Genomic DNA, 18,158 nt, shown 5'->3' with positions numbered 1-18,158 from the left:
AGCAATAACAACCATGTCATTCCTGGACTTTGGCGTAAGGCTCCACTTTCAATAATTTGTAGCAATCACAAAACTAGTATTTAAAGATGGAATGGTACAAATGTTAAAAATACAAGCAATGCACACAGAAAATCAAATACGGACTCCAGGGAGTGAGAATAAATCGTTTGCCGTTTATATGTGTGGTTTTAAAAACTGCAGACAGTTGTGTGCCTTACCAAAATTATCCCTTGTACTCCATTTAAATAGGATTAACACTTTAATCTCGATCTCAAATTCTCCTCAATCAATGACATACAGAAACTCAAAGCCTGTCTCGAATAAATTCAAACATGCTGATGCTAAACCCCATAAAGACGGTACTCCTGTTTGCCAAGAAAACCAAATATTCTTGGATTCAGACATGACTTTCCAACTTGGGCTTCATTACACCAGAATTGACAGAACAGGCCAAATCTCCCAAATTCTTTTTTATGACTTAAACCTCTCAAAGAACATTGTCAAAAATAACAAAACAGCCTGGTTACGATTCTCTCCTGGATAAATGAACCTTTTCTCCCAGGAGAACAGTTCAAACCCTAGTCCTCTCCCATCTAAATAGAGGCACAGCCCTGCTCTACCTTGCTCCTATGAAAGGCATCCCTTCACACAGCAGTACGGCTCATCAAGGGGCTGAGTACTCTCCCGCAATACCGTCACACTACGGGATCTACACAGGCTCCCCCGAAGGGGTCATCTTTATGATCAGCTACAGCCCTAACAAGGCCCTCTATACTCCTATAAAACCTGTCTATCTAGCTAACAAACACAACAGCTAGTTACTGGTTACAGTTTTGCAGCTTTAAGAATTTAATAAATTCTCATTCAGCACATTATTCCGCTATCGGTGGGTCCGGAATTGCTGTTTATAAGCCTTTCAGTCTTTTATCACTTGTTTTTTCTTTGTCCTCGGCTGCATTCGAGTCATCAACTATTTAGACTCCTGTCCCATCCTTCAATGACATCAGGCGCATTCCTCGGAAACCCTCTTGACAGTCGCCATCAGTAGGTTCTTATTTCCCCCCTTGTATAGTTTCTCCTTCTTCTAGATTATTTTTTCTTCATCTGGAAAGTCCACTTGTCTGGGGAGGAGGGAGCGTTGCATGTTAATCCAGAAAATTCTTCAAACTGCAAAACAACTGCTACCAGTAAGTAACCTTTTAATTTTTCAGCATTAATCTTTTCAGGACTTACATGCTGTGCATTGATTTCGTAGTTGTATCCCCTTCACTTAGGATGCTGGGATTGCCATGGTTAAACTGCCAACTGTTTTAACACTGCTCTACCTGAACCTCCTTATTGGCTTGAATGTACACACAGTAAAGTGTTTTGGAGGTGTGTACCGAAGACTATGTGGCTGCCATGAAGGCGTGCTCTTTTGTGAAAGTCTTGAATTATAACCCTTTGTAACTGGGAAGCCTTTGCCAGCGTGTGCAAAGAAAATTTAAAATTGATTGATTTTGTCTTTTGTAAGTAATTCATAATTGCCTTACCCACATCCAGGGTATGTGCATCTCTCTCAGCCTGAGTTTTTGGTTGTTGGAATAATGCAGGTAGGTGTACAGCTTGGTTAATATGAAAATGCAATAACACTTTTCACATAAACTGTGGATTTGTTCACATCACTACTTTTACTTGTGTATTTAAAGACATGGCTTCTGTGTTGTAAGGGCCTGATTTCCACTAACTCTCCTTAATGATGTGAAAGCCACTAGGAAAACGGTTTTCAGGGCTGGATATCTGAGTTCGGCAATATGCATGGATTAAAAAGGTGCTTTTATAAGTTGCATGAGCACTAGGTTGAGATTCCACATAGGTGCTGCCTTGGAGGTGGAGAGGGTTATCCTTTTTACTCCTTCCAGGAACTGTTTTATGACTGGCGTGGTGAAGAAAACGTCTTCCTATTACTCCTCTTGTATAAGGCACTATTCCCGCCAAGTGCACCTTAGGTGAAATGCATGGCAGGTTTGCATCTAACAAACGACCTGGGTACATGATCACTTTAGTCTCCCCTGTCCAGCTTCTCCTAAGGCCTTTCCCTGCCAGCATATGAATCTGTTCCTCTTGGCAGTGTCATTCACACAAAAGGGGATAGGAGGAATGCTTGCAAATAGTCTAATAACTTGCCAGTGTAAACCTTTCTGATGGTTAGCCGCCGGGCTTCCTTAAGTCCTCCATGGTCCTTGGAAGCAGGTCGAAAGGATCTCGGGAATGTGGCTGCCAAGATCAAGTTAGCTAGTTCCGGATGGAATAGCTGACCTTCCTGTGTTGTTAGTAAGTTGTGATCTGCTGAGAGCTCCATCACTCAATATTGTGCCATTTCCACTAGATCTATGAACAATGTCCATCTAGCCCACTGAGGGGCTACTGAGGTGAGTCTTGTGTGCTGGTTTGCATTTCTTTACAATACATGGCATAATTGGGATTGGAGAAAAAGTGTACATAAAAATCCCACACCATTCTATTGACAGGGCATTTGCTAACGTCCTTTGATAGGGGTATGTGGAGGTGAAGCAATAACATTTTCCATTTTTCTGGATTGCAAACAAATAATTTGTGTGGTGTGCCCCACCTTTCAAAAAAGGTTTAACTCCCACTCGTGTGTGGTGTTTCTTTGTCTGATTGGTCTGTCTGCTTCTGTGGTCTGTATTCCTTGTTCGGACTTCACAGATCCCCCAAATACTCAATCTCTCCATGTGAGCTCCCAACCCAGAGAGGAATGAGTCTTTTGTAATGGTTACTGAGGGAAATTGGTAGTTTGAACTGTCTGCCCACTGTGATGTTGTTTGTATTCCACCGTTAGAGGAGGAGCTATCGCCTTCTGTGCTCTGTTCGCTAACCACTAGATCATCCCAGCTGCTTGCGACCATTGCTGCGGCAGCCATTCCTGGAGTAGACTCATGTGCAGCCTCATCTGGGTATTAAGGAAATGCATGATGGCATCGAGCCAATCATTTTCCCCATGGTTCACACTGTCAGACATTGCCCTTCTGGAAGAAGCGAGATTGCTCTGCAAGTGCCTGGACTATTTTAGGTACAGGGAAAGCCTTGCCCTTTACTGTGTTGTATGTAGAATAGTCCCCAAGAAACTCTTTCCATTTCTAGGTTTGGGGATGCTTTTTCCAAGGTTAAGTGAGACTCCTAGCTTGTGAAGAGTTCCCATCACAGATTTATGTTACCCAGGCACGGTTTCAACAATCTCACCTCCACCAGACAGTCATCTAAATAGGGATAAACATGCATTCATTTTCTTCACGGATGCATTGCTACTGCTGCTGGACTCTTTGTGAAAACCCTTGGTCCAGACCTTATCCCTAAAGTGGTACCCTAAACTGATAATGTAACTTGCCAACAAAAAACTTTCAGTGTCCCACATTCATGGTAGTGTGTAAAAAAGATTTTTTTAGGTCTTGCAGTGTGGTCATTTCAAATGTTTGCACATTTATAGGTCTGTTGAGGCTATGGGCATTGGTGTATTGTCCAGCTTTGGTACAAGGAAATATAGGGAACAGACTCCTTGATTTTTTCTTTGGTGGTATACATATTCTGTTGACTTCTTGCTCAAATGTTTTTGACCTCTTTGTATCAGGTGCAACTTTACTTCATTGCTGATCCCCTTTGCTCATGGTCTTATTGTTGGTGACATGTTTAATAATTCTATGCAGTGACTGTGTTGGATCAGATTTAGTATCCATCTGACAAAGGTGATTTTGTTACATTGCTTATCTATCCTCATACTGCAATTAGCATAAGAGGGAATCTGCTGCAAAGACACTTGCTGGAGGATCCACCCCACTTCGGGCCGTTAATCCTCCTCTGACTCGCCCACAATAGGTGTGCTGTGAGGGTAAGCCATACTGACACTGTGGTGGTGTAGTTGAATCACCACTTTGCGATGTCACCCAAAGGGTATCCTGGCGCTTACACTGTTGATGGTTACATCCCTCCTCTTGTAGAGCTCTCTTACATTGGGCCATACCTCTCTGAAAATGCCCTTTTTATTGCAGAGCCCCCATTGTCTTCCCCATCTCATTATCCGTTTTAAAGCACTAAGCGTTTCTTTCACTGTGTTTCCAAAGAAAGCATCCCTGATGAAAGGAATGTTGGGCACTGAAGCAAGCACTTCTTGTTTATTTTGGTTGCTCACCGTCACCTGATGGCAGTGTCTGCCGCATCAAGCACCAATAAGAGGCAAGTGTTGGCCATAATCTAGCCCTTGGATCACTCTTTTTGTACTCATCTGGCAGATGCTGCATGAGGTCTTAGACCGTGTCCCAATGTTGGTGTGAGTATCTGTTTAACAGTGCGTTTGAATTTGCAATGCAACAATTATTTGCTGCTGCGTACTTTATCTTCCATTCAACCATTGCCACCGCTTACTCTCCTTGCCGGCATGCAGACTATCAATTTGAGGTGGGAGCACTTGCCCTATTATGTGCTGCTGCCCTTCCTCGACCTTTACCTGTGGTTCGGGTTTAACTAGTGGTTCTACGTACGTCACTTCTTGTTCAGTGTCTTTCTCTTCTGGAGTTTTTAAAGGAATGTTGCATCTCTTTTTTTTGATAAACACATTTTTATTGATTTGATAAAGAGACCCCAGCCATACATTACAACACCATGAAGACCAGGAGTACCAACAGTGATCTGCGTGACCCATTCCCTGAATACGAGTAATAAAACTGCATGCGTTAGGACATTCCCATGGAGACTAGACCATTCCCTAACCACTCCCCCCAAATCCTCTGATACTTCTTAGGACACCCATGTGCTTCATACATAGTTTTTTCTTGCGTGGCACACCAGTCGACCCCGGTCCGCCAGCATCTGACACATGGGGGTTCAGGGCTTTTCCATAAGGCCGCTATGTCCTTTTTAGCCACCACCATTGCTGTAGTAAAAAACTATTTTTAATTAAAGAGAGAGGGACCCCAAAACCAAAGGGATAGGGTACCACAATAGACGCAAGTCAAAAAGTAAACTCCCTGTGGGCAGTTGAACATCAATACAAAGGTACTTAAAGACAATAGACTCACTAATACATAAGCATAATAAGGAAGCAATGAATAAACGGAAAATTCAAACACGTGAAAACACTATAGTAGAATCAAAACATTAGTACAATTTATTAACATACATTATGTTGATTTAAAAATTGGGAAACATACACAGGACGGAACAATAATAAATGAAAATTAAAAACATTCCAATAAAAAAGGAGCTACAGGAAAAAGGACTAAATTCAAATAACACAATTAATTCGAATTTTCCTTAATTTCTTAATCCACATTCACTCCTTGAGCATCAACGCGTTTCGGCGGTATGGACAAATTATGACCGCCTTCATCGGGGTATATGTATACCTGTTTCCCAAAATTTCTCAGGCATAAAACACATAAGTCAGTGCATCATAAGGGGTATATATCCTCCTTATCCTTTATTTGAGATATTCGGCCAGCGAAATATCCTTTGATCCTCTGATTTTAAAATGGTTGCTTGGATAAAGTCGAACTTTCATAGCACGTCCAGCATTATAGCTGAAGAACAAGGTTTTGATCAAATAAACCCGGAACGTGGTACAATAAGAATATATCAAAATTTTCAATCTCGTAGGAACACGACGTGACTCCTTATACACTTCAATTGCACGGGTCAAAATAAGTCTCTGTCCTCCAGGGCTAAATGAGCAAACGTCCCGCGTCCTCACACACGTATAGGCGGAATCCAAGCAACCATTTTAAAATCAGAGGATCAAAGTATATTTTGCGTTGATGCTCAAGGAGTGAATGTGGATTAAGAAATTAAGGAAAATTCGAATTAATTGTGTTATTTGAATTTAGTCCTTTTTCCTGTAGCTCCTTTTTTATTGGAATGTTTTTAATTTTCATTTATTATTGTTCCGTCCTGTGTATGTTTCCCAATTTTTAAATCAACATAATGTATGTTAATAAATTGTACTAATGTTTTGATTCTACTATAGTGTTTTCACGTGTTTGAATTTTCCGTTTATTCATTGCTTCCTTATTATGCTTATGTATTAGTGAGTCTATTGTCTTTAAGTACCTTTGTATTGATGTTCAACTGCCCAAAGGGAGTTTACTTTTTGACTTGCGTAAAAAACTATTTGTCATTCCTGGACCCATGCAGCCCGTCAGTAATGCCCAAGATCGTGTGTTTGGGGCGGTCCACCCCAATATTTCAGTGAGTTCTTCCTTAACATCCCACCAGAACCGCGCCAAGCGAGGACAAGCCCATACCATATGGATAAAATCAGCCAGGTCGTGGCCACATCTGGTGCAGGAAGAGGTCGGGTTTAACCCTGCTCGATAAAGGCATACAGGGGTGAGGTAAGGTGCATGCTAATAATAAAGTTGTATCATACGCAGCCTAGCGGTGGTGGTGACCGCCCTGGGGGTCTTTAAAAGGAGCGCATGTGATCCCCCACCCACACGTCACCCAGTTACGAAATTCCTATGAGGTCCCAGGAACGGAAGCCCTGCAGTCGGGAAACCTTCCTAAGCCAGGTCCCCTGCCACAGAGGTGGGCCTTGGGTCAGTGTCTGTGCCCATTTGGTGTGTCACAAAGCTGCCCGTCAGGCCAGCAGCGCTGAGCGTGTCACCTCCGGCATTTGGGACGGGATAGGATCCCCATACAACATAGATTGGACCTTGTTCAGACCCAAATCACTGAGCTCAAGCCTGTATGCTGGGTCAGACCATCCCCCATTAAACCAATCGTGAACGGCAAGCAAGCAAGCTGCAAGATAGGATAGGTATAAGTTGGTCATCCCTAGGCCCCCGTCAAATGAGGAAACTTTTCCCCAGAGGAATTTAGTAGCTAAAGTATCCAATTCGTGAAACCAAGTCCTGGGGAAGCAGAGGGGGGGTGTTCTGGAGTACGTAAAGGAACCGGGGAAGAATCATGATTTTAAAGAGGACAACCCCCCCATGGGATTCAGGGGCAGTGTTTGCCACTTCTGAAGGTATGCCTTAGCCCTCTACACTAGGGGAGTAACGTTAAGAGCCCAGCTGAGCTCGGGGAGTAGAGACACCCATATCCCCAAGTACTTGAACGATAGGCGGCGGAGTGGCATGGTAGACTGCCAATCAAAGCACTCTCTGGACAAGTGAAGGGGGACCAGGACCGATTTGTCAGGGTTTAGCTGGAGGCCCGATGTCCGTTCAAAGTACTGTAAAATGTGGAGAAAATGGGGACCTGATCGGGCGGGGTCTGCTAAATAGATGAGTACATCGTTGCGTAAAGGGCGATCTTATCGGTTTCGGTGTTGGGCCATTCCCAAGGAATGTTGCATCTCTTAAGAGTCGTCTAACTCTCGATTTCTTCTCATCAAGGCCTCTATTTCAGCAAAGAAGAGCCGTCTTTTTCTCTCTACGCTTAGAGCTTTATGTTTCGTATCGTATCGTATCGTAAGGGGTGCTTATATAGCGCACTGACACCATGGGTTTCCTGGCGCTGGTTGGAAATAGAGAGGACAGAAAGACTAACCAGAATGAGGGAAAAGCCAAGTTTTTAGAGATTTGCGAAAAAGAATCAGAGAATTAGAAGTTTTAAGAGAAAGAGGGAGAGAATTCCAGAACTTGGGGGCCAGGTAAGCAAATCTCCGGCCTCCAGATCTGCAGAGCTTGTAAGAGGGGACGGTTAAGAGATGAAGATAGGAGGATCTCAAGTAGCGGGAGGGGCAGTAGGGTAGGATAAGAGATTTTACAAAGGTGGGACAAGAGCCAGCCAAGGATTTGAAGATGAGGCAGCCGATCTTAAAGGCTGCCCTAGAAGCAACAGGGAGCCAGTGGAGTTTGACGAGGAGGGGCCTGGCAGATTGCCACTTCGGGATCCCTAGGGCCAGCCTATGTTTGATGTTTCCAATTTCTTATCTTTTCTTGGCCGTCCATGTCGAAACTTTTCTCCTACATGCTTGCTCCACATTTCGGCAGCGATGTCAACTCTGGGGGTTTTCCTCCTATGGGACAAATGTATATTGTAGAGTGCCCACCTCTGCTTAGCTCTCGTCTCGACTGTTTTGAGAAGAAACTCAGTGCATGCAGTGCACCCTTCCGACCTGTGCTCTTATAAGAGGCAAAGGTTGCAGACGTTGGGACTGTCCTATTGCGTGCACTTGGGGTGACAGTTGGGCCAAAAAATAAGTGGAGTGTGCTACATAGCACTTGGTCATTGAAAGACGCACATGCCCGACCTGGTTTTTGAAGGCCCAAAATGCTCACTAGGTCTTTGTTTTTATTCAGTGTTCTGCTAGAGGAGGAGCTATGACTTCAGCAGATCGCAGATTAAACACCACAGGAAGGTAAAAAGAAGAAAATCAAGTCAGGCTCTGGAGCAACATTCCCTCGGACATTAAAACAGCTCAAACCCTCATACATTTCAGGAATAAACAGAAAAAGCCCTTCTTCATGGAACTCTAGGTCAGATAGGCTGACTTCTCACCATTTCCACTAGCACTATTTCCTCTGTGTGTCAATTTCCCATATATATAGCCCGCTGAGACATGCTCACTTGAACAGCGCTACGTTGATAGCCAGCCAGGTTCACGCTTCAGGAATACCAAAACATACATACTTGTGTTCATACCAAGACCACCTAATAGTTAGTACTTCCAAAACCAGACCCTGATCAAAGAGGAAACATGTTGCATTGTGATATTGGTTTCTAGGAGCTTTCAATTCCTAATTTAATTTACAACCCGCAATTAATTTTGGCCATGGTTTAGTCTCCCCGCCTGCAAATCTAGGAAGCATAAGTCTTACTTCAAATTATACCAAGTACAGACCTATTTCGCATTTAACTATTGGGTGTAATATTCTTTTTCTACCAAGAGCCCACAATACAATTCAGGTTTAGTCTCACCCTAAAGCATTGAATACTAACTGTAGAGCACCTAAGGAATCTGTTGTATGCTTGTAATTTCACATTTAGTAAACTCCACAAAAGCTTGATTCAAACGCGCAGGAGAGACATTCATCTTTTTTCCCATCTTATTAGGTTCTGAATTTCTACCGAAGATCAGTATCCAGCATAATCAAGTGGCCATTTATGTGTGCATTCCTGTCCCACTGAGAGCTGCTCTTCAGCCTCATAGTCCTACATCAACATTTACCATTAACCCAAATACAAAAATTGAAGGCCAAAGTGCACTCATGGTTTCTTGCAGCTACTAGACTCTTATTAGGGAACAAACACACCAATGTGCAAATTCCATCTCGCAAACGCACTGTGTCCAGTGCACTCCTCCAGAGTGCTGTGCTCGCGTCCTTATTTGGCACTATGAAGAACCTTAGTTGAATGCCTCAGTATCATTTTGCATGGAAGTGTGCATGCTTCATTTGTTCAGTAGTAGCTTTGCCATGATTCAAATACAAAAGTCCAGATTAATTCCTGGAGGCCAATGACAATGTACTTGACTTGCAAATGTATTAAAAGAAAAAGGCATGTGACTGGTTTCCATTGTGACCTGTTTTGGCACGCCACCCTCACTGTGTATTGACGAAGTGTCCCATGTATAACCGTTGAAGTTGCAGCACAGCTGCCAACATGACCTTGTTCCAATGAGGATGTGCATGGGTTCAAAGACGGGACAAATTTAGTCTTACACGTTCAAAGGCACAGGGTGATGGGGGGAGGAAAACAATTAAAGAAATGGATAGAAAGAATGCTCTGCTCCCATGCCTACGAGAAGTTATTTACTATGCAAATTTACTTAACGTAAAATCTACATATCAATGGATTCTTTGATCATGGGACAAACTATTGACAAAATACATAACTAGGTCACCAACAAATTGCCAGTGTGTTCCTCATTTGAAGAACACACTGCAGCCGCATCTCTATGTGTAAGGAGGCAAATGTTACACAAGATATCAGTGCAGGTAATTATTGCTTATTAATTGCCTCATCTTACCTGTGATGATAAACATAGCTGACCATGATTGTTAAAAGACTCAAAAGTAGGACCACTGCCGTTGCGTACACAACCGGGTGTAAAAGACTGGCTGTCTGGGTGTACAGTTCTGATCCGGAGAGATCCTAAGGAAAGAAGTGAGTACAAAAATTTAGTCATTTTCCTCAAGCTCGTAAGGTGAAGTGCTGTTATAGGTCTTACCGGGGCTGCGAGGTTTAGACAACAATGCTAATGCCCAAAAAGTTTTTTTTAGGAGACAAACATACATTTTTCACCTCACGCCGTCTTAATGCTGTCCTACAACTGTGTTGTCTGCACTTATAGTGACCTAGTGGTGAGGTAGGAATGTGAACAAATGAGATGTTAGGTACTGGTTGCGCTGACAGAACATGGCAAATCAGGAAGCAATGTTGAAGAAGGTAAACAAGGACACATTTTTTGTAACCTGGTGTTTCAGCTGCATACAAAAACAAGCACTGGCAAACCCAATAGGCCTTATTTGCATTTCCAGTTATAAGCTAGACCTACTGGATTTGCCAATGCTGGTCTATCTCCTCTAAAATAAAATTGCAATATTTTCCCCTTGTCCATAAATGTATTCCTCGATCTGCCATCACTGAACACAAATACTTGATAAGATAGTTACAACCACCAAGATTTCTGATGAAAACAGCCCTGTCTTCTGCTAGAGAAAAATGAACAGCGCCTGCCCTCTTGTCTGAGCTCCCAAAAGCTATCCGAAGCATTGTGTGTTTCCTGGGTCAAATTAAAAATAGGAAGTGTTTCAACTCTATTGGCAGCATGATGTGCTGCTCTTGGCTGAAGGTGGGGCACTACTTGCTGCCTCCATCAGCCCGCCTGATGCCTAGGCAACGGAAACAAATATAAACAAAGCATGGAATCGATTTGAAGGGTGGCAAGTGCCTACAAGCAATGTAGAGCCTTTGATTCTATTAAAAATGCCCCTTTTTTTTGTAACTTCCATGACCCATTTCTATGATGGCCCTGGTGAAATCCTGCTTGGTATACAAGTCACTGCCAATTGGTGAGCTCTCAAGTTCTCATTTCCAACTAACCAGGTTGGGTCAGAGTTTTCTTCTCGAAGGGCTGTGCAGAACATTCAAGCTCCGCCCTCCTCTTAGAAAGTCACCTCAGTAGTTATGCCTATATGAAACCAAGCATGTGCACTTTTCCAGGCGCTTGCTCTGGCTGGAAAACGTTTTATTACTGTCAGATAGGACACAGATATAAAGGTATCAGGAAAGGGGAAAAAGTGGGGATGGAGCTGGCCGTGCTATTTTTCTTTAAGAGACAGCCATCATCCTCCATCTTAAACTCGCTGTTTTATACTAAAAAGCTGTGCACGGTCAGTTGAGTGTTGCCCTAATGACTACTGCCCTGATGGTGAACGTCACCCAGAGACGTTCCTATATTTGGAATCATTGTTGCAAAAACCATGATCATCAGGTTCATGAACCATATTGGTTAAAAAACAAACAAACAAACAAACAAAAACCTAGAGGTAGTGAGCTTAATTTAAATGAAAAAGGCGGCAGCTATTATTCCTGGGTGCATCCACTGCCAGCCCATGGGTCGAGGAGCCTCCACCTCAAAACTGAGGAGGCCATCCGATGACCTCCAATGTCTTATGGGACAGATCTGCAGTGGGTGGGTCACTTGGGATTAGCGGCCTCTTAAACATTCCACCCCAAACAAAAAACACAAGGGATCCGCCTGTACAACGGACAAAAATAAGATGAAACAGAAACACAGATGATTGGAGACACAAAGAAATAATGCTTTGATACTAACCCACTACCGCACCTATTGTGGGGCTCACATGGGATTTAGGATCAACCCAAGAGTCAATACTACAATATATGGGTACAACAGCAAATTGTTGGTGGGCAGCAGTCAAAAAGTACGAGACTTCATTTCTCCCAACTACTCGGACCAAAGTACTCTGTTACCCAGACTTCCACTAACATCCAAAAGCAGAAGGTGTCTTAACTTGGAAACAAGAAACGTGCGGAGATTGGGATAGTTTTATACCAAAGGGCCACCTTTGCCATTTGAGGCATGTAAGTAATCCTCTAATAAGAGATATGTTTCTGCCATTGACTTTTTATACTATTCCCAAAGTTTAATTGCAGCAGAATTGGCAGAGGTTCATTTGCTTTTCAAGCTGCTAAACATTGGACCCTACTCCTATTGACTTGAGTTTAGCTCCCTCAATCTCTAATTTTTGTAGGAGACTAAAAAACTGGCTTTTTAAATCTGGACGCTTTTTTAGATGATTAGGCCTTGAATTACATCCAGTAACTGGAAGCTATAGTGAGGGAAGCTTTTGTGCTCCATTAGTTATTTATTCACTCATTCATAGACAAATTAAATGGATCAGCAACACAAAGAAGTGCAAACTAAGCTCACTGTATTTGGCCACGACAGAAGCTATGTTGGCACAACCCTTAATAGCTAAAGCTTTTTCAAGGATGTGCAAGCCGTTGATGGAGGACTAGTCTAAAAAACCTTCATGCATCCAAGCCTGGGATTAGTATATTGCAAGACTGTTTTCATTCAATAAAAAGAATTAAAAGAAGCACAATTTTCTTGTTTGGCACAGGATCATCTACACAGTCAGTGTAAAAATATGGTACCAACACAAAATTTCCTTTATGTGGGCTGCTGCAGAGTATGCCTAATTTTTCAGAATGTATGCAAGATCTTTTGTCGAATGTGGCTATTTATTCGCAAACAATTACATTGGTAAAAAGTTAGTATTGGACCATATGTTTTCAACAAATTACAATGGTGAGTGATATGTGGCCCTTTTTGCTCGAAATACATCACATCCCCGAAAAGCGGTCTGCATCGCTGGTATCATCTCAAACTTTACTACGAGGCGGAGCTGCACGAGTCAATTCTGTTTGCAAGCACTGAACCTTTAATATATTTTATTACACCATTTTACATTCCATCCCCTCCTTCAAATGCATTGGGTTTCTGTTAAAGCAAAACTTGTCCTATAATGTACAGTGCACTATGTGAAACTGCATGTATTGCTTATGACGTTTCTGAAGTGCATACATGTTAGACACACTTATTATAAAGCAATATACATGTACTACAATGTGTTATTTCATACCATTAACACTGCATAGTTACTGAGGGAGTTGCACTGAATGGTGGTGATATTTTCATCTGAAAACAAAATGTGGCAGCCATCAGATTTCCATCCTCCTTGTCCATTAAGCAAATCGAAATCCCACTGTGCTGCAACAGCGTCTGATCCATGGGCAATGCGACGGAGAGTCACGTTGATAGGAATTTGTTGGGTTTCTCTGCTTAGACCATCTAAAAAAGAATAACATTGATATTTATATACATGGCAAATTATACAATAATTTTTCCTGGACTGTGGGGGCTTGGCTGATAAGTTACAAAAAGTAGAACAAACATTGCTTTATTTCATCACACACATTCAAATATCAACAATTCATTGAACTCTATGGCCCCATATGCAAGGTGTAATGCAAGCTAGAATAAACACCATGCTATCCACCATCTACCACAGACTAGAACGCTAATATCAATTGATACTTTACCTCGGATATACTGGTTTTAAAATACGCAGACAACAGTAAACATACATTTAATGAAAAAGATTATGTTGCTTAGCTAGTAAGTATTTGTTCAAGGAATGCAGTGCTTTTGATGCACATTCTCTGCATACTCCTGCCATCTCTTGGATTTTGAGTTGTGCAAGTTCTTTTTCTTTGAAAAAGAATTTCGAATTACAAGATCGAGTGATTCCTACTTCTCGGTGATATTGTGCATGCACATCGAATCCTTCATTCGATTGTTTTACCGTAGGTGGATGAGAAAGGAGTGCAAGAACGAAGATATGTAAATGTTTCACATAAGTACGAAAATGTAACTGCAACAGACGTCCGTAGAGTGCACGTGAATCTATAGCACTACATGCCACGAACAGATGCTTGCAGGGTAAGTGGAATAATCCATTTGATAGCAAATGTGGCTGTAGATACACATGATCTGCATAGATTGTGAAGTAGTCCCTCCAAAAAAGCGGTGGCTAGCCTGTGGGAGTTGCAATAGTTTGAAAAATAGTACATAGCACTCCCTTCCCTACATTGGCTTGTTGGCAATCGAAAACATCCACACGGTAATGTTTGTTAAATGTGTGCGGGGTAGACCAGTTAGCTGCCTTATAAATGTCAGCTATGGGATTATTTCCTAAAAAAAGTTACAAGCTCCGTTTTTATGAGTGGAATGTGCTCTGGGAGTAACAGGTAAAAGTATTTTGGCTTTAATGAAGCAGGTTTAAATACATTTAAATATAAATCTGGCTATGCCAGATTTGGATATGGGGTTGCCTTTAAGAGATGGAGGAAAAGCTACAAAAAGTGTCTGTGAGAAAGTGGCTCTTTTTCCATGCTTAGCCCCCACTTTTTACCTGGTTTTGATGTGGTTTCAAATGTAATGCATAGGGTCTCTGCCAACCAGGTCCCCTGTGCCAGTGCACCTTCCCTACAAATTCCATAAATGGCACTTCTGCCCCCACAACACCCTATTAAATGGTACTCAGAGTACCTAGGGCCTAGGAGCTGAAGAGGGCCCGTGGGACCCCCTCACTGGGAACCTGCCGCTGCCCTTGAAGTTTGTAGTCCCTTGTAAGAGGAAAGAAGACAAAGTTGACATGGCATAATGTCTGGATATCATGCCAGCAAGCGCTGTCTGATATAGGTAAGCCACCCCCCCAGCAGGCCTCCCAGCCCTAAGGCAGGGTGCACTATGCCACAGGTGAGGGCATATCTGCATGAGCAGTAATGCCCTACTGCGGTCCATTCCTTAATACTGTAAGTGCCAGTGAAGTCATAAAGAGTACATGGGCTGGAAACTTGACAACTTGAGTTCCCCAGCACCATGAGGGCGCCACTGAACACAGGAGTGTTTGGTGCCAAACTACTCCTTTCAATAAATCCACTGATGCCAGTGTGTGTTTCATTGTACCATGTAGCCAGAGGGCACCCCAGAGGTGCCCCCTAAAACCTACCAACCTCTGTGTGGTATCTGACCAGCTGCAGGCAGCCAGTCTCCACCAGAGATATTTCTGGACCCCTGGGTGGAGAGCCACTGCCCCAGAAACAATGCATATCCTGGGCAGAGGAGTCACACCTCCTCTCCCAGGATGGGTCAGTGCTCGACAGGGGAAGCTTCAAAGGCTGGCGGCCTTTGTAATAAATCCCCCAGCCTCTGCTGCTAGCAGCAGATGTCAGCCCCAGGTTTACACCCCCACTGTGGGTGGGCAAACCTGACTGACAGATTAGAAGAATAGGTGAGCCCACCTCTGCTAACTCCACCCCTAAGGTGGGGGAGGTGAGGTGAAGCACATCTTTCAGTCCTCGCCATCTTGAAGATGGAGAGACCCCTTGAATCAGGGCTAGGTCTATGCCCACCCACACCAGGTAAGGTGCCCATTGGCGGTACCTGCTACTCCCTAAATCTAGTATTTTTTAGGTGGCTCCCCAAGACCTAGAAACTGGATCTGCAACAACGTAAGAAGAAAGAAGACAACCTGTAGAAAACAATGAAGATGATGACTGCCTTGGCACCAGCTCTGCTGGCCAGTCTCCAGCTTCTGGGACCAATCTTGCAGCCAGAGACCTCTGAAAACCCTGGGAGCAGGGCTTAATTTGTGCCGGTGCTTTCCGGTGCTCAGCACCGGCACTTATTTCACGGGGCCGGGTCTATAGGATTTTTTTCCTCCCGCTCCGGCAGATGGTCCAGTAATTATTAAAAAATCACGCTCTTCTGTAAGTTGTCTTCCCGCTCGGCAGATGGTCCGGTAATTATTAAAAAATCACGCTCTTCTGTAAGTTCTCTTCCCGCTCGGCAGATGGTCCCGTAATTATTAAAAATCACGTTCTGTAAGTTCTGTTGCTTGCCCACCCTGTTCCAGGCATTTTGAAAGAGCGTGATCATCACGTTTGTGATGTGACGTCAGCAGATCGCGCCTGCCGTGCACATGGAACATGGTTTCATTTTTGCTGGAGAATGGCTGAGGGCGGGCTTTTCACGGAACTGGGGCAAGGCAGGCTGGAACCGGACATGCCAGGCTGAGCCGTGAGTAACATTGATAGACTCATGGAGCAGGCCGCAGGCAGTACCTCAAGGGACCTGGTACTATCTCGGTGCTGGCAGGATCACAGCAGTGACGTTGGTAGTGGGGTAAGGCTTTGCAGTTTTCAGTTTTGTCACCAACAAACTTTGGAAAAGTTCCCATATGTCGCCCTCCGTGAAATCTGATAGATGAGGTTCCCGGTTTGCCTTCGTCAGATCGATGAGTTTCCCACGTTGCTGGATAGTTTTCAGTGCACGGTGAGGTGATGTTCACTTTATTCGAAACTAGGGACCTGCTTGCAGATTTCTGCAAGTGTGCTGTTTTTTGCAAAGCTTCACTGTGGACACCTTCAAAACGTTTACAGGTTTTTCTCAGCAGATTTCCCTTTTTGCAGGGTTTGTCTATGAGCGGTGGCGCGCGCCCTGTTCTTTGTGAAGCATGTCTTCCACAGAAACATCTTGTTGTCAATGTTACATAAGATCATATGTAAGATATGTGTGGCAATAATGGTGGTAAAAGCCTCCCCAACGGCATTAATCGCTAAAGCCAATAGTTAATCCTCGGCTTTTGGGGACGGACGGAACGGGCAGAGAAGGAAAAGGACTCTGTCTTTTCCTTCCTGCCAACAGAAGACAAGAACAGCGTCCAGTTCTCCTACCGCTGGTAGCTGCCGCCCCCCCCCCCCTCTTCCCTCTCGTTCTGTCTCGTGCCTCCTCAGTTAATGAAAACCGAGACTTAAAGAAAGGGTATTACCCTCTCTTTCCTCCTTTCGTTTATTTGATCCCCTGTGAAATGGATCCAAAAAAGAAAAACATTTTTGCCGTCAACATTGTCTTTTTCTGACGTTTTTCAAATTCTAAGTGCAGCCTCGGGGTGGAGAGAAATAAAACATTACAAATATGAAAAATAAATAACTAACTAGTTAAAGTAAGACAGTTGGGTTGCACAGTGGCCAGATTGATTTATTCATACCTAAACACATTAGCGCCACTTTACAGAGTTTGATAGTGAAGCGCTACTTGTGTTTTCTAGTCTCTCTTTGAACATCGTTGTTTTCCCTGGGTGGGAAAGTGCACCATTCCTGGCGGTGCAGTATTACCTAATTGATGGGTGGATTGGAAAACAACATGTGTACAGCGGCCCTGTGTTCATGGATGTTGTCTTTTTAAACCATACTGCTTACGTGTTGTAAGGACATAAGCAATGTGTATGGAAGTGGGTCCTTTCCGGGCCCTGTAGTCATGGCCTTAACTTTTCATGCATAAGCACTCACTAATGTTTAGGATACACTAGAGGCAGACCTGTGCATACAAGCCTGAAGTGGACAAAATCTAAAAGGAAGCCGCAATTTAAAAATATGACATTGTTTCTATCTTCACATGCAGTTAATTTGTGATGTATTGTTCAATACTCAAGTCAATGTGAGTGGTTGAATTAATGAGTTTCTAAGTGAACGTTTGGTAGCGCTGGCATTACCGCTCCTGGAGTCAGATGCAACAAACGCTTTTGGCGGCGCGTACACCAAGCTTGAGGAGGTGGGGGGGACTGCCATGTTCATAAACACTCTGAAAGAACGAGTCCTTAAAACTAACAATGGCACGTGCTTTCACAGTGCATGCGCAAATGGTGTGCTCCCAAGCTTGCCACTCAGTGATATGGTGCCCTAAATCGGTATTGTGTGTCTTGGACAGTGCAGCTATGCATTGATGAGACAGGCCAAGAATGATACAGCCCTGTCACCCCTCAACTTTACATAATTAATTACTCTATATTTAATAAAGCCGTGATGTACTGTTTTCTTCCTCTTCCTCAATATCTGCTTTTCTTCCTTCCCTTCAAACCTTACTCCTTCCCTTCTCTCCATTCTTCTTTCACTTTCTGCCCTACTTCCACATTTCTTAATCGCCACCTCCCCTCATTAACTGCTTTTTTATTTTTCACCTACTCATCTTTCCCTTTCACTCTCTTTTCACGCACTCCCCACTGTCTGCTCTTCTTCCCTTTTTCCTCTTTCCTTTTTTCATTCTCATCATGTTCCACAGTCTT

General features: G+C 43.4%; 1 protein-coding gene across 1 annotated transcript in view; it reads right to left on the bottom strand.

Moving 5' to 3' along the window:
• ADGRA3 (adhesion G protein-coupled receptor A3) overlaps window positions 1-18,158 on the bottom strand; it is a 375,408-nt gene that overhangs the window by 39,957 nt on the left and 317,293 nt on the right. Inside the window, exons 14-15 of the mRNA XM_086964033.1 lie at window positions 13,113-13,321; window positions 9,968-10,092 (exon numbers count right to left, since the gene is read on the bottom strand). Coding sequence (XP_086820159.1) covers window positions 9,968-10,092; window positions 13,113-13,321 — 334 coding nt within the window. The remainder of the gene's footprint in view (window positions 1-9,967; window positions 10,093-13,112; window positions 13,322-18,158) is intronic.

The sequence above is a fragment of the Lissotriton vulgaris genome, chromosome 3_2 (assembly GCF_964263255.1).
Source record: "Lissotriton vulgaris chromosome 3_2, aLisVul1.2, whole genome shotgun sequence".
NCBI lineage: Eukaryota > Metazoa > Chordata > Amphibia > Caudata > Salamandridae > Lissotriton > Lissotriton vulgaris.
This window is presented reverse-complemented; position numbering and strand designations above follow the sequence as displayed.